General features: G+C 43.4%; 1 protein-coding gene across 1 annotated transcript in view; it reads left to right on the top strand.

Moving 5' to 3' along the window:
• Positions 1–14,138, top strand: part of CUX1 (cut like homeobox 1) — a 358,739-nt gene extending 344,601 nt beyond the window's left edge. The window contains exons 19-23 of the mRNA XM_087717241.1: positions 2,293–2,376; positions 3,015–3,071; positions 5,727–5,807; positions 11,471–11,535; positions 12,495–14,138. Of these exons, the coding sequence (XP_087573367.1) occupies positions 2,293–2,376; positions 3,015–3,071; positions 5,727–5,807; positions 11,471–11,535; positions 12,495–12,555 (348 nt within the window). The 3' untranslated portion in view covers positions 12,556–14,138. The remainder of the gene's footprint in view (positions 1–2,292; positions 2,377–3,014; positions 3,072–5,726; positions 5,808–11,470; positions 11,536–12,494) is intronic.
• The last annotated feature ends 3,358 nt before the right edge of the window (positions 14,139–17,496 follow it).

Here is a 17,496-nt window from a genome sequence, read left to right as displayed (position 1 = left end):
ACTGCAGGCTACTTCTGCTGACTGCCAGCTGACTGCAATTTGGCAGTTCAAATCGCACCAGGCTCAAGGTTGACTCAGCCTTCCATCCTTCCAAGGGGGGTAAAATGAGGACCCAAATTGTTGGGGGCCATAGGTTCACTCTGTAAAACGCTTAGAGAGGGCTGTAACAAAGCACTGTAAAGCAGTGTATAAGTCTATGTGCTATTGCTGAACATGTCTCTATTGAAGCAGGACAAGCCTGGCTATCCTTCATCTGTTCCTTTCGGCATAGGAAGGCCTAACAGGGAATGACTAGAATGCCTGTTGGGCCATTTTTGCTGTTATTGATGTGATAGCAGAATAAACGTGTTCCTGTTCCAGGATTGACACAGTGCCCTCTGTTGATTAGCAATGGGGAGGCCTTCTCTGGGGTGGAAGCAGGGGTGGGTTGCTCCCGGTTTGGCCCAGATCTGGCAAACTGGTAGTAGCCGCAGCAGAAGGTCTCAAGTTGTGAAGCCCCCACAACTTCCGATGGCAACTTCTGTTCCATTGGTTGATTGTTCTCACTGTCAGAAAAATTCTCCTTATTTCTAGGCTGAATCTCTCCTTGTTCGGTTTCCATCCATTATTCCTTGTCTGGCCTTCGGGTGCTTTGGAAAATAGCTTGACCCCCTCCTCTCTGTAGAAGCCCCTCAAATATTGAAACACAGCTATCATCCCTCTCCTTCTTTGCTTCTGATTTCATTTTTGATCTGTTATTTCATCCTGGACCTCTGAGAGAATCAAAATCATTTATTGGTCTCAAAAAGCAAGGTTCATTTCCCATACAGCCCGATTCGAATGCCTGCTGTGTCTTTGCCCTCCCTTCTCTCCTGCATGTCCCCCTTGCCTCCAGAAGAGAGCGCTCATCTCCTTCCCAAGGACTCTGGTGGTGGGCTGTAAAAATCCAAGAATCTCTTGTCAAGAGAGCAGCCGAGAAAAGAGCAAAATGCTTTCCTCGGGAATCCCAGCATCGCAACAACAGCTTGCTGATCTGCTTTTATCCCAAGGTTCTTTGAAGAGACGTATCTTTTGAATGACATTCTGGGAGAGTTGGTTTCAGGAATGAGTGTCAGTGTCCCCTTGGTCAAAGGAATGGAGGGGCACCGCATGGCCTACAGGCTACTCCCAGTTTTCATGACCCTTGGAGAAGACAGGGGGAAATGTTTGGACCCTTTTGTGCAATCTTTAAGGTGCAAAATTGGCTGTTTTTCCCCCTCCAGGAGAAAGATTGATAAGACAAATTGAGTACCTCTAGCCTGCAAAAGGTTTGACCCACTAGCACTAATTCGATCCTATTCAGTCCACTTGTATCACTTCTCTTTAAACCAATTACATTAAAAATCTCTATTTCTTCTTCCTGCAACGCTGTTCCTGGGAAAGACTTTTATTGCCTACTTGTCCCACAGCACTTTTACTTGTCCAGCCACCCACTTAGAACTCCCACCGGGGTTTTCCTTGCGTCAATCTTACTTGTCTCCTGTCCAACAGGTCAGGAAAGTAATAGAGCCCGTCCTGCTGGGAGGGAGAGTGGGTGCTTCCTGAGATACATTCAGTGGTGCAGCCAATTGTCCACAGAGGCAAGAGACTCATCTTCACTGGCTGTGTCCAAACGGAGGCTAAATAGTCCATTTTTGAGGGAAGCCTAATTTTGGATTCCTGTAATGCAAAAAAGTGCATTAGTGGCTCCGTGGCTAAGATGCTGAGCTTGTCAATCAGAAGGTTGGCAGTTCGGCAGTTCGAATCCCTAGCACTGCGTAACAGAGTGAGCTCCTGTTACTTGTCCCAGCTTCTGCCAACCTAGCAGTTCGAAAGCATGTAAAAATGCAAGTAGAAAAATAGGGACCATCTTTGGTGGGAAGGTGACAGCATTCCATACACCTTTGGCATTTAATCCTGCCGGCCACATGACCATGGAGACATCTTCAGACAGCGCTGGCTCTTTGGCTTTGAAACGGAGATGAGCTCCGCCCCCTAGAGTCGGGAACAACCAATACATATGTGCAAGGGGAACCTTTACCTTTACCTAATGCTAAAGATCTTAGACTCAATAACCAAAATGTGTTCTATGGATTCCATTGTTGCGTCTCTTGCTTCAACTTATCATCCATTGAGTCCATTTTGGCTACATCAGCAAGACCACTTCTCTCGTGCTGAGCCTTCATGTTTGAAGGGAGTCGGTCGCTTCGGTGTTACTTCTGAACTGACCATTTTCATCCGTGCAAGTCACCAGGGACTAAGCATCACTTACAAACCCAACGGTCTCTCTTTCAGGGATCTGGCAGTGATGACACAGAGTTGCGTTACTCTTCCCAATATGAGGAACGCCTGGATCCATTCACCTCTTTCAGTCGAAAGGTAGGGATCTGTGGAGATCTTTCCAAAGAGGGAGGGAAAGACACCGTTTTAATAGGATGGAGAATGCAGAAATCCTAATAATAATTCTCCAGCATTATATAGTAGCAAAGATTAATCTTTGTTGTCAAATGCTTCTGCCTGGTTCAGCCAGAATTTGCCAAACATGGCTTCTAGCTGGCTTACATAAAAATAATGTTAGTATTTTTCATGCCACTTTGAGCTGTTTCCTCAGTGGGGCTTGATGCCTTTGATAAAATAATCTTCATTGTTTTATAACCCTGTGAAAGAAGGTAACAGCATTCTCATTTTACTATTGGCAAACTGAGGCTATATAGAATATGATCTATTGCCACTAAGTACAAAGAGGCTTTAAAATCTTTAAATGAAATGTTACCTAGATGGATTATTTTAGGTTGATATCCTTCATTTTATTACAACTAGATGGAGTCTCTTTTAATTTAATTAATTAATTTAAAGAAATAAGGCCTGCTGGGGAATCGAACTGGGATCTTTTTGCATTAGCTCACCAAAGAGATTAAAACTGGAATTAATTCACTGGCTGGGGTTGTTAGTTTTTCTGCTTCTCTCTTGGAAGAACCAGTGGTCTTATCTCAGCTGTGTGATTTTTTTATTTGCAGGAACGTCAGAGGAAGTACCAAAGTCTCAGCCCATGGGATAAAGCCACCCTTAGCCTGGTAAATTCGACTGCTGAAATCTACCGTATTTTTCTGACTATAAGATGCACCGGACTATAAGATGCACCTAAATTTACAGGAAGAAAACAAGAAAAAAATAGTTTTTGGCCTCCACACGTCACATTATCGCCCTCCCCAGCCCCCAGAAGAACTCTGCATTGCTCCATATGGCCCGTTTTCACCAAAAGTGGGCCCGTTTTTGGCTTGCAGAGTGCTTCTGGAGACCTGGGAGAGCAAAAATGCGACACGCGGAGGGCTTGGGAGGCCAAAAACAGGATTGTTTTTGGTGAAAACAGATCATGCAGAGCACCGCAGAGTGCTTCTGGGGGCTGGAGAAGGCAAAAACATAACACACAGAGGGTTTGGGAAGTCGAACACACCTGTATTCGGTCTTTAAGACACACCTAAATTTTCACCCACTTTTAGATGGGAGAAGGTGGGTCTTATACTCCGAAAAATAAGGTACTTGCTGCAATTAGTCGGTCTTCACAATGGGAGGAGCAATCACCTTGCTAGGAATAATGTATGTATTACAACAACATCTTTAGCTTTGCTAGATCCTTGGGAAGAATTCAGTGGTCAAAAACACCAAATCCATTCAGAACTATCTAGTAGAACACAGTTAAACAACAATGGTAATTTGCCATTGTGTGTACTCCCAGTTCAATCTTTTCCATAGGGCAAGTTTTCTCTACTTCGTGGTTGGCTGAATCCTGTCTCCAGCCTCTCCTCCAGCCAAGAAGGCAGTCAACAAGATATGACCCACTTTAGTCCCACCTGTGGATGCATATAAGGACATCCCATAATGGCTGCAGGCAACTATATATTTGTCACACAAAAGGGAAAACCTGCCCAGTCTCACCCAGTCAAGTTTGGCAAGCCCTGATTAGCATCTTAGCAGCTGCGGTGCTCATAGGCATGATCTATAATGTGAAGGAGAGAACATATCCGCACAGTGTAGGAGTCCAGCAGATCAAATGTGCTTTTCTGGGAGAACTTTCCCCATAGCTTCCCAAATCAGGATCCCTTTCTGAGCAAGAAAGATGAAGGAAAGGGAGAAAGAGATGCTCCAGGAAGTATGGGCAAAGTGCCTGTGAATAAATCTTTTTTATAGCTGTCTTTACTGGAATCGGATCCCTGGTCTTTCAGCCAGATCCTCCTCCATCCAATTCTCCATAGCTTTGTGCTGCTTCATTCATTCACTCCGGCCCCTTTGCACATCAGATTTCCATTTCCTAAGATGTAGCCTTGTTTCTTTTTCTTTCCCTCTGTCATGTTGTCCCTTTGCCTCGTGCAGACTTTGTGTTTTCTGTATTGTTTTCTGGTTTTTTTTTTTACAACTAGCTGATAACCCAGCCTTTGCAGGGTATTTATTTTTCATACTCCTGTATTAGACAAGAAAAGGAATGAATGATATCTATAGTGTTGCGCTCTCCCCCTCCCACAGCACATGCATGCACGCCACACGACACCCCCCCCCCTCAGGCCTCATTTTGGGCCTAGTAGGCCTCCCTGCAGCCTCCTGGGAGCAAAGCTGGGCCGCAGGGGAGTTTGCGCCACACACCTCTGCACTCCTCCCTCTCTGTGCACATGCAGCCTGAAAATCAGCTGGCTGGCGGGAGGCACACACACATGCTCTGTGGAGTTGAGCTGGGCTCTGCATGCCACCTGTGTGCCAGGACACACACACACCCCAAGTAGTGTTAGGGGTGTCTTACCCCCACAGTATTTTTCTCCAGAGAGTAAGTCATCTACATACTAAGTTTGGTTGAAATTGCTCAAGGAAATCCAGAGTTATGCTGAAACAAACAAACACACACACACACACACACACACACACACAAAGAGCGATTTATAGGTGATAGATAGATAGATAGATAGATAGATAGATAGATAGATAGATGATAGATAGACACACACAGAGCGATTTATAGATGATAGATAGATAGATGATAGATGATAGATAGATAGATAGATAGATAGATAGATAGATAGATAGATAGATAGATAGATAGATAGATAGATAGATAGATAGATAGATGATAGAGAGAGACAGACAGACAGACAGACACAGTAAGTAAGTAAGTAAGTAAGTAAGTAAGTAAGTAAGTAAGTAAGTAAGTAAGTAAGTAAGTAAGTAAGTAAACTGCCAGAGTTGCTGGGAGTTGAATGGCATATAAATTTAATAAATTATTGTCATGGTTGACCACAGAGTCAGCCAGATGTTAGACTGGATTTCACATTTTTGTTCACCTGTCAAGTACTTCCCAAACACCTGTTTGATGGTGTTAGACGTATCATCGTAAGAGGTAAGCTTTCTAAGTAACTCTGCCTTTTGCAATTGACGGATAGTGACTTTGCCAAAGCCCAGCATGTTTAAGTGGTGATCCAGATGTTGTTGTTGTTACGAAGTATTTTAGCTTTCATGTCTCCAGAAATCTCAGAAGGGTTAGAGAATGATTTTTCCCCCCAACAGCTGGCAGTCAAAATTCAGGACTTCTTGCCATTAGCAAAACTTAGAATAAAACCCAGGATTAGGAAAGTAATCTTAAATTGACAGGGAAGTGAACTGCTTCAGAATTTGTCTTTTTTCCCCAAGATCTCAGACATTCATAACCTTAAAATCTCCTTTCACATTTTTTATTGTCCCTGCAGGGAAGACTCGTCCTTTCCAACAAGATGGCTCGTACTATCGCTTTCTTCTACACACTCTTTTTACACTGCCTTGTTTTCCTGGTAAGTGTGTCCCCTCCTCCAGTGATCAGTTTTGACAAAACACACATATTAACAGTGCCTTTTTGTGGTACAGGTAGTCTTTTACTTATGACTATAATTGAGCCTGGCAATTCTGATCCTTAGTCTTGACCGTTGTAAAATGGGTCTTCATGGGAACAGATCCGATTTTATTAACTTTTTTAAAGCAGTTATTAGGCAAAACAATTGTTGATTATGGGTTGTTTTTCTCCCCAGAGATCAGATGTATATGATCAATACAATACAATACAATACAATAATACAATAGCAGAGTTGGAAGGGACCTTGGAGATCTTCTAGTCCAACCCCTGCCTAGGCAGGAAACCCTATACCGTTTCAGACAAATGGCTATCCAACCTCTTCTTAAAGATAGGGGGTGGGGGATACTGCAAACAGCTATAAATATAGGCCATTTGTCAAGTGCCAAAAATGCAATCATATCAGCTCAGAAGTAACTTCAGAACTGAGCTGAATGATTACCAAGTAAGTGGTTGTAAGTTGAGGATTACCTGTAGTGGCTACCATCACCATAGCTGATGCTGCTTTCTGCTTCTAAGGGCACCATGTTTAACAAAAGCAAAGGGTTTACTCAGGGATGGGCTTCAAAATTTTTAGCAAGGGGTTCTCTGCCCGGTTCCCTGGGTGAAAACGGCCCATTTCTGGTCTTCCCAAATTTCCGGTAGGCCCGTTTTTCATCCTCCCCAAGCCTCTCTGTGTGCCCTGCACTTACCTGCATCCAAAATGGGCCACGTGGGGACTTTGGAGTGGGCGGGGCCAGCCAGAAGTGGGATTTGGGGGTTCTCTGAACTGCACAGAATCCTAGCTAGAGGTTCTCCCAAACCCCTGCGAACCCCCAGCAGTCCATCCATGGGTTTACTGAAAGGAAATACCTGGTCCTCTAAACCAGTATACCTGAACAACAACAACAACATCATTAAAATCTGTGGATTTCAACTCCCAGAATTCCTCAGGCAACAGGTTGGGTTGGGGAAGATATCTAGATTTTTGTTCCACCCACCCAAAGAAGATCTGTCTGCTGGCCTTATTGACGGAGGGGACTGGGAGTTTGCCTGTTCTGACAGATCTGGAAAAGGAGGCAGAATTATAGGAACCAGACAGTTCTGAAAATCACCTGGCGCTAGGCCACCAAGGGTGGTATTGTTCAGTGTTTTTCAACTTTGGCAACTTTAAGATTTGTGGATTTCAACTTCCAGAATTCCCCAGCCAGCATGCTTGCTGCCAAATTCTGGGGGTTGAAGCCCATACCTCTTTAAATGACTGAGGTTGAAAAATGCTGCTGTAATCTCCCAGGCTTTAGGTTTGCACAGTATCAATCCCTGCGATTGCCAAAGTGGGAACTTGCCAAACTGGTAACCTGATAAAAATATCAAACACTGTCGGTCCCAAGCGGTTCTATTTTGGGCTGTTTAACAAAATACAATTGTCTCCACCAGCTTCCCTTGAGTTCCCTTCTCCAGTTCCAATTGCAGACACAAGCAGCATTCTTCCATTTGTTTTTAGAAGTACATTTGTTTTGCAACAGCTTTTGTCTTAGAAGTGGAGGAATACATCTTTTAAGAGCTGCATAGAGACAGTCGTCTGTGGTCATGCCTGATTTAGTGATGAGTACTTTTTCTCGTGGTGGTGGATTCACAGCAAGTCCTGTTCAACCAAATAAGGATTAACTTAAAAAATGAAGGAACGAACACCGTAACCAGAGAATAATTGCAGATATTAAGATCTTCTTCATTCCCAATTGTTGCCCGTATTGAATGAGGATTGTCCCAAATAGTTGAGGTGGATAGGCTGGGAGTAGCTGATCTACAAGAAAAATCAGTCACAGATAGAGCAAGTTAAAGAGAAAATGATCTTTACTTTTCCTAGCCTAGCTCTTCTCCCTACCATAAAAATAACTTGTTAAACTCAATAAATTAATATTTCTTCTTTAAAAAATGCAAGGCTAACAATATGTGTTATATACAGGTAGTCCTCGATTTATGAGCACAAATGAGCCCAAACTTTCTGTTGCTAAGTGAGGCGGTTGCTAAGTGAGATTTGCCCCATTCTACAACTTTTCCATATAGTCATCTATTCCAGGGTAAAATCTGAGCAAATCCTTCCAAAAGGATTGAAGTAATTTGGTTAGTAGATAAAAGAAGTATTGTCCAGAACCTCCTATATTCAAAACCAAAAATAATAGCTAGATCTGTAAATCATTATATTGGCTAAATATAGTTGAAGAATAGCTGTGAAGATATATGTTTAAAAATATCAGAGTTTTTTTGAGCAGGTCTTCAAGCCCAAGTTGCAATTATAATATTTACGTGGTGATACTATCCTGGAGCTCTATGGTACTTGGTCATTTTTTCTTATAAAATGAGGTAAAAGGAGCGCGAGGGGGTGGTGGTTCCGTTTTCTTGCTTTAATGTTTTAATTATATCTTCAATGAAAGTACTGAGACAGAGAGAGAGGTTATGACAGAGGGTCTTTTGTCTTGCCCCGATTAGGATTTCTTAAGCAAATCCACTGGGCTTTCAACATGAAGCCAGAAAATCGGGACTTTTTAAAAATGCCCCGGGATACGGGACAAATTGTTATAAATCGTGACTGTCCCGCCATAATCGGGACGTCTGGTCACCTTACACTATTCATAAGAAAGAATAAGTAGGATTTACACTTTCCTTAGCCTCTTCTGAAAAGTATTCTCACTGCTTGTTTTAATATCACTCTAGCTCGAGAGGGAGGAGAGAGGGGGGGAGGGAGGAGAAAGAGAGGGAGAGAGGGAGGGAGGGAGAAGAGGAAAACCAAATGCTGCAAAGGGAGCCTGATCTTTGACAGAAAAAGTCAGGCCTAAAGATGGGGCCTACTCTCAATCCTTGAAGGGATTGAGAGTAGGCCCCTTCCCTCGGTTTTGCAGTCCAGAAAAGGCTGATTATGCTGAGCTTCCCTACAAGATAGAAACATTCCTTGAGGCTAAATAACAGGAACCAGACTGTTCAGCGAAAATGACTGAACGGTTGAATAGATCACTTCCCATGCGCAGGTGGGCAGCTGGCCAGCTTCAGAGTTCAGTTCAAAGAGCTGGCTCTCGAGCACTTGCAGTGGCTTTGGACCGAGGCAGCTTCAGCCACGTGGTGGATGTCCCTGAATATTACAGTCTTCTTAAATGATCCAGGCAGTTTTATGGGCCACTAGAGCCCAAAGTGCAAAAGGATCGTGAAACCTTAGCAGAATAACAGAATAACAGAGTTGGAAGGGACCTTGGAGGTCTTCTAGCCCAATCTGATGCTCGAGCAGGAAACCCTTTACCATTTCAGACAAATGGTTATCCGATCTCTTCTTAAAAACCTCCAGTGTTGGAGCATCCACAACTTCTGAGGGCAAGCTGTTCCATTGATTTATTGTTCTGTTAAGACATTTCTCTTTAGTTCTAGGTTGCATCTCTCCTTGATTATTTTCCATCCATTGCTTCTTGTCCTGCCTTCAGGTGCTCTGGAGAATAGGTTGACTCCTACTACCGGTTCGCTCAATCCAGGCTGAATCCGGAGCAACCCACCTCTGCCTACCTAGCACATGATGGGCACGAGCCAGAGGAAAGCTCTTCTACCTTAGTTCACCCCATGGGTTGTCTAGAGCAGTGGTCTTCAACCTTGGCAACTTTAAGACTTGTGGACTTCAACTCCCAGAGTTCCCAGCTTTGCTGGCTGAGGAACTCTGGGAGCTTTGCTGGCTGAGGAACTCTGGGAGTTGAAGTCCACTGGTCTTAAAGTTGCCAAGGTTGAAGACCACTGGTCTAGAGAGGTTGATGTGGGACATGAACTGCCGTTCTGAAAAATACGGGCCTACAAGATCTATTGCCAATAGTGTTACTTTGTAATGTGGGACATTAAACCGGAGACATTCCTGTTTTCCCATTTATGGATGATCAGTTCCACAGCATGCTGCATTGATGAAATTCTTGGGTCTACCCTTATCTAGGCAGGTTCTCAGCCCTACCTCACAATATCATTACTGAGAGAGGTCTACGGGTAGTCCTTGACTTATGACCACACTTGGAACCAGAATTTCCATTGCTAAGCAAGGCAGCTGTTAAACGAGTCACGTGTGATTTTTAAACGAATCACTGCAATTGTTCTGAATCGTGCAGTCATTAAGCCAATCTGGCTCCCCCCCATTCACTTTGCTTGTTGGAAACTGACTGGCGAGTTTGCAAATGGCGATCACATGACCCAGGGATGCTGCAACCGTCATAAATACATGGAGAGCTGCCAAGCATCCAATTTTTGATCACACGACTGTGGGGAATGGTGTGACAGTTGTAAGTGCAATGACCAGTTATAAGTGCAATGTTGCAATGTTAATGTCTTAATGTTTAATCAATTTATATGCCGCCCAATCCTGAAGGACTCCGGGCGGCTTACATAAAAACAATTTAAAAGAATACTAAAAAATTTAAAAATAGAAAGACAGGCAAGTTAAAAAGACACAACATGCACTCAACCTTAGTGGGGCTGGACCTCATTCAAGAGCTCAACAGCCCCAGGCCTACCGGAATAGCCAGGTCTTAATAGACTTTCGGAAGGCCGAGAGAGTGGGGAGGGTCCGGATCTCTGGGGGTAGATCGTTCCATAGGGCTGGGGTAGCTACAGAGAAGGCCCTCCCTAAAATAGTAAAAGGGGGAAGGAAGGAGGAAAGGAAGGGGGAAAGGAAGGAGAGAAGGAAAAAAGAAAGGAGGGAAGGAAGGAAGGAGGGAAGGAGGGAAGGGGAAGGAGGGAGGGAAGGAAGGGGAGTAGGAGAGAAGAAACAAGGGAAGGAAAGAGGGAGGGAGGGAAGAAGAAGTAGGACCGTTGTAAGATAAGATGGATCTATGGGATGTTAAAAAAGCAATCTTCAAGTATATTATTAACAGTAGGGAAAAATTGTTATAAATACATATTATTAATAACAGTTATGAGATCATATAATTGTGAATGTATATATGAAATTGATAAAATAAAATAAAATTATAAAAAAAAAGAGAGAGAAGGCCCTCCCCCGAGGGGCCGCCAAACGACATTATCTAGTCGACGGCACCCAGAGAAGGCCCATCCTGTGAGATCTTATCGGACACTGGGAGGTATGTGGTAGAAGACGGTCTCGTAGATATCCAGGTCCTAAGCCATGTAGGTGCCATTGCTCTGCTCACCTAATCCTGAATTCTAAACACAAAGTTAGTTTTTTCAGTGCTATTGTAACTGCGAATTACAATTAAATTATAAGTTGAGGACTACCTGCAGAGGAGAAAGTGTTTCAAAGGAAAGGTCGGTTATATATTTAACTAATGTAGACAGACGTGCAATTTACAATAGCCAAGTTGGTTCGTTTTCTAAAACGCTGCTGTCCAAGTGTGTATGCCACTTCTTTATTCTTGATTATTTTCTCTTTATTTTTCTTAATCCGAGTACAGAAGTACAAGGGGAAAGGTTCTCTGCAGCAACCAAGAAAGACAACTGAGGGTGCAAAGGGCATATTTCTTCAACATGGCAATGCAGACACAGTGAATTCAGCATTTAAATTAGAACCAGTGAAAAAACCCAGTTAAGACCACTACAAACCTCTCAGTCATCACAAAACAATTAATGGACTGTCTTTCTTTGGTTCTCCAGGTTCTCTACAAGATAGCTTGGAGCGAGAGCGTGGGAAGAGACTGTTCGGCCTATTGTGCTAAAAAGTAGGTGCCAGAAGAATCAATCCAGGCAAATGGGAACCTGGGCACAGCCTGCATTTTTAAAGGGAGCTGCTTTGGCCCAAAGCTGCCTTCTCTTTTGAAAAAGGAGGTGCAGCATTTTAACTGGGAACTTTGCAAAGAACAGCTTCCCCAATTGCTTTTCTATACTCCCCATAATCTTGCACCTCACTGAGTCGGCCAACCACACAGGCTGCTTCATCTTGAAGGGGCTCAAGGTTGACTCGGCCTTCTGGCCTTCCGAAGCTGATAAAATGAGGACCTAAATTGTTGGGGGAAATAGGCTTACTCTGTAAACTGCTTAGAGAAAGGCTGTAAAGCACTATGAGGCAGTATATACAGTAAGTCTAAGTGCTATTCCTATTGCTATTTTCCTACCCAGCCTTGACCCATGAACATGCATCCAAAGATAAAGGTGCTTAATTTATTTATTTTTATGTTTCCTCCTTTTGGGTACGCAGCCTAAACATCAAAAGCTAAGACTGCTTTATCCTTGGATTCTGCTTTGGATCTATAGGAGCTCAGGGTGTATCTCCTGGGAGCAACCCTGAACCAATTTCAGCATCATTTTCACTGTCCTGTCCCCGGGTTACTTAGTTGGATTAATTCATTGCCTTCCATCCCTGAAAACATGCTGTAAATCACAGTGACATGATATACTCAGAGATGGTATTCTACCGGTTCAGACCCGATCGGCCGAACCGGTAGCAGAAATCATGGGTGGCTCTGCCCACCCACACCGGCTCTATAGCACCTCATTTAGGCCCTTTTTTGCCAAAAGTTCATGCGCAGAAGGATCTGCACCTGTGCGGAGGTGGCACAGGTGAGCAAAGCAAACACACGTGCACACTTGCTCACATTTGCGAACCGGTAGGGAAGGTAAGTGTATACCACCCCTGGATATACTAAATGTGCTGATGCAAACTTTAACCTGTTTCTTCCAGGTATGCTGACCACCTGCACAAGTTCCATGAGAATGGAGAGAATGAGAATATCTGGAAGTGAAGGTGGAGCCACGCACGAGCGGATTAAGCCTATACCCCACCCCAGAGCTGCCCTGCTTTCACCTTCGTCCTTCTCTTCTTCTTCCCCTACAAAAATGTTGATGGGTCCAAAACAATCCAATAACTAGAGCTAAACACTTTCCATCCCATGGCCCCTAAATCCATGTGCCCCCTCCCTCCAAGTATTCCTTCAAACAAGAACCACCAATATTGGACAGAAAATTGCTCAGTTCAGTACTCCCAGGTTTTGTTCTCTGGCCAGTGTTTCTCAGCCTTGGTGACTTTAAGATCTGGGGAGTTCAACTCCCAGAGTTGAATTCTGGGACTTGAAGTCCACAGATCTTAAAGTCACCAAAGCTGAGAAATATTGGCCTCGGCAAAATAGCATTAAACATCTGGCCAACTGAACACATATATGTGAATGAAGAAAATATAAACATAGATAAACTTAGCAATGTTGCCCCCCGCATTCCCTGTTGTTCTCTAGCAATGGGGTGGATAGTTATGTATGACTGATAAAGTTGCCCCACTCGTAATTTAGAGAAAGGGGAGGTCCTTGAATTTCACTCAATGGTCTCTAGCTGTGACAGATTCACACATCCTGGTAGATTTTTAGCTCTGCCTTGGAGACCCATTTGTTTCACACGGCAATCAAAACTGTGAACATTCCAGATTGCCCACATGAACAGCTGCAGGCATCCCTTGGGGAAATTGGTATTGAGATAGCCTGGGAGACTTATATTTACATGTGAGCGTGTGACCAATTGAAGTAAAACCCAGGAAGTTGGAGTTTGGCTTGTCTTAAATGGGGAAGTTGAATTATATCTTAAAACTTGTCCTTCGGGGCATTTTTCTAAGGTCCTGAAAAGAATCAAATATCTTGCAATGTCATTGATTTAACTTGATTTCTAATTCTTTAAGTCAGTGTTCCTCAACCTTGCCAGATTTTAGACGGGTGGATTTCAACTCCCAGAAATTTGGAAATTGACGTCCACTCGTCTTAAAGTTGCCCAAGGTTGAGAAACACTGCTTTAAATCATTATTTAAAGGATAGGAACGAATTGTATCTGCGAGTATCCTTTCAATTTCTCTTCTCCCTGATCTGCTCAGTTGACGGAACAGGTTTTTTATTTCTAAAATCCCATCCCTGCGACGCCCAAATAGATAGTGGTTTGCATGAGTTCTCTGAACCACGCAAGCTTCTAGAGTAACCTGCTTCGTGCTTCTTGTGCAAATCATTCTGCCTGGCTTTTAAATATATATATTATTCAGCAAAGAAATCTTGTAATCATCCAGACATAGGAGAGAAATTGTGTGTGTGTGTGTGTGTGTGTGCGTGCGTGCGTGCGTGCAGACAGCTCCAGGGATGTGTCAAAAGCAATCAAGACAACCTGATCAAACGCCATCCCAGGACTTTGATCCTGAGGCCACACAGCCACCATCTTGGCTTATTTGACCCCCTGTGGATGCCTCATAAAAGCTTTTTTTCCTCCTCATGATGGCACAGGCAGATCAGAAAACACAGAGCCACTGTTGTATGTTGAAGTTTCTTCAATAGATTTCAGAGCTCCCTCCCAGGTTTGACCCCCCCCCCCCCAGTGTAAATTTCTGCCATTCTGAAATAAAATATCCTTACCAGGATGGCTTTGCTAAAGAAAGGAACCCCTTCTAAGGAAAGGAGCTAACAGTATCTGCTAACAGGGGAGATGCTTTCTGTTTAACCAGAGAAGGAAATGCTCTCCAGAAAAGCGTGCGCAACCTTCATGCCAATTCTTTGTTAATTCTGTTGTGATTTATAGATTTCCCCGCATTGTGAACATACTGGGGGAAGCCCCAGACAGCCTCTTTGGCCATTTTGGGATTGAATAATGCAACCATGAATCACATGCAGAAAAAGGAAGGGGCTAAGCTGGGTGACTCCACCGTACGCTACTGGCGGCGTCTGTAAAACAACAACTCGTTTTGTTTAAGACTCCGGTTGAAGTGGAAAAACAAACATGGAGAAAAGACGCCTTATCGGCTTTGGAAGTGGCATAGTAAATATTCTTCCTTTTGCATGGAGGCAGGAAATTTCTGTTTCAGAATGCTTTTCCTCTTCCTTACTCCGTAGGGTGGGGCACCGTAGCAATGCACTGGGCAGAAATAAGAGACGGGTCGTGTCCTGGGAAGGTTATGCAGGAAGATGCCCTCTTCTTCCAGATGTGCTGGCTGTTTGGTTTTCTAAAAAATCCAGGGACTTCTGAATGCCCACAGTTAGCGTTTAATAATTTTGCAATCAAGGGGGGGGGGGTTAGTGCTGATTGAAAAAGACTCTTGATTTTTCTCTTCCAATGACAAATAAAATTGCTTTACCTGCATTTAATGCAATGTGATTGATTTGTCTTTTCTCCAGAGCAAATCTCTTTCCAGTCCCCAAAAGAAAAAGAAAAAAAAACCTGAAAGAAAAATGGAATTATTATTATTTTTGCCCGCGGTTTGTAATATCTGAATCATTTATGAATGCCAGGCAATGAATTGACAGGTAAGCCTGTGGCTGGAGCAGTTAGATTTTTTTAGCCCCACATTAGATTCAAATAGAGTGGTGCAAATCCAGCCACATTTCTGTCAAGAGTTGAAACAAAACATTTGCAGGACTCTCTTAACCAACCTGGCATGGTGTTATTTTTTTTTTCTCTCTGCAATAAGTGATGCTTCTGGAGCAATGTTTCTAAATCTCAGCAACTTTAAGATAGTCTTCAACTGCCAGAATTTCTTCCCTGCCTGGTTGGGGAATTCTGGGAGTTGAAGGCCATTCAGCTTAAAGTTGCTAAAGCTGAAAAACACCTCTCCAGAAGATGGCAGGAATGAGCGGCTAATATTTTGACATCTTTACTGCCATCTATCAGTCATCCGAAGACTTGCAGCTTGGATTTGTATCTCGTTCGATTCATATATTCTTGGTAGATATTATTTGCCGCTGGGGAAATTACTTTGAAGCAAAAGAAAATGCTTCTTCATGGCAATAGAAAAAGAGATATAAAAGCTGGGTTATAATACTGACTCAGCATTGCTTAAGCTTGTCACTGACAAGGGAATGGGTCCTTCTTGGCCCTCCTTAATCTTTCAGCAGCTTTTAATATCTCTAGTTATGATGTCCTTCTGGGCTAGGACCAGACAATGCAGACAATGGATTTGCTTGGCAACTGCCACGAAAAAGGGTCATAAAATAGGCTGTGGTCACATGGTGATTCATTTAACGACCAGCACATCTTACCACAACTCCATATATAATGATGGTCATAGGGCAAGGACCAGGGGTGAAATGCTCTGAAATCTGCTACCGGTTTGCAGGCGAACCAGTAGTAAAAAAAAAAAAGCTTTAAAAAAAGTTATGATGATCAGCTGTCCAACAATCAGCTGAGCCGCTCGATGAGCGGAACTTTTTTAAAACTTTTTTTTACCATTTTTTTTTTACTACCGGTTGGGGTAAACTGGCCCTAAACCAGTAGCATTTCACCACTGGCAAGGACTAATTCTAGTCTGGTTTTATGTTTTGTTTGCTGCCCAGAATTCCACGGATTAGGAAGGGGCAATGTAGATTGGGTGGGAGAGCAAAACAGAGACGGATGCCCATTTTAAGTGTTAAATGAGAGGTGCTGCATTTTACAGCTCGTTGTTAAGCGAATCACTGCTGCTGTTGGGTGAATCATGCAATTATTGAATCTGGCTTCTCCCATTGACTTGTTGGAAGCCGGCTGGGAAGGCTATAAAGGATGATCACATGACCCTGCCACGGAAATAAAGACCTGCCTGTTTCCAAGTGCCTGGATTTTGATCATGTGACCTTCACGATGCTCCAAGTGTCATAAGCATGGAAACTGGTCATAAGTCACTTTTTTTCAGTCTCACTGTAACTTCGAAGGTCACTCAATGATTGGTGCCTTACTTCCTCCGGCAGAATCAAACTTTTGGCCAGGCTCCAAAATAAACTTTTTTTAAAAAAAATGACAGGGAATTCTCTGTTCCTCTTTCCCTTGCAAGCCAAAAGTTAGTTGGAAGAGCCGCTCGAAATGGAATTACGTATTTCAGCACCGATGCTGACGCAAAACAGTCGCGGGAATGGAGCTGATGTCTGCAGGACTGGAAACTTGACGATGCCAGAGCAGAAGGCAGCCAGGGAAGATCTTCCTCTTAACTGAAACATCTTATCCTCCCATTTCCTCTTTCTGCATAATCTTTCAACAAGTGTCTCAGCTGTTAGATGACTATCGGAAATAAGCGTCTGGGCTGTGGCTTTCTGTTTTTATTAACTTGTTATTATATTGATTGTGTTTATATCCTGGATTTATTTTTTGCTGTCTTGAGAGTGCAAGGCAGCTTCTAGGGAGGGTCTCCCCTAATTTTATCCTCCCCAAAATGACCCTGAAGGTAAGGTAGGCTACAGGAATGATTAAAGTCTAAAGTCACCTTGTGAGCTCCAAATCTATGTGGGGACTTGAGCTGCCCTGATCCAAATCCATTCCCTTAACCATGAGCCAAGAGAGATTCTCCAAGCCTTTAAGCATTACAGAATACAGACTAACATCATTGAAAGGGACCTTGGAGGTCCTCTAGACCAATTCCCTGCTCAAGCAAGAGACTCCATGCCAGTGTTTCTCAACCTTGGTGACTTTAAGTCCTGTGGACTTCAACTCCCAGAATTCCCCAGCCAGCTACGCAGGTTTGATTGAGGCTTTCCATGCCTGTATTTTTTTTCCCCAAGCATTTTTTAAACAGCAATATATAGGGGATTCTCTACTCAAGATAAGAAGGAATTAATACAATTGATGTGCTGGTAATTAGTCTGCATCCACCTCTGTACCAAATGCAACTTCATCTGGAACCAGCCTTTTAGACTGTAGACCCAATGGTGGGTTCCTACCTATTCGGATCGGTTCAGCCGAACCGGTAGTGGTTTGGTGGC

The sequence above is a fragment of the Thamnophis sirtalis genome, unplaced genomic scaffold (genome assembly GCF_051295495.1).
Source record: "Thamnophis sirtalis isolate CommonGarterSnake01/CBP01778 unplaced genomic scaffold, rThaSir2_p1.2 scaffold_6, whole genome shotgun sequence".
Taxonomy (NCBI): domain Eukaryota; kingdom Metazoa; phylum Chordata; class Lepidosauria; order Squamata; family Natricidae; genus Thamnophis; species Thamnophis sirtalis.
This window is presented reverse-complemented; position numbering and strand designations above follow the sequence as displayed.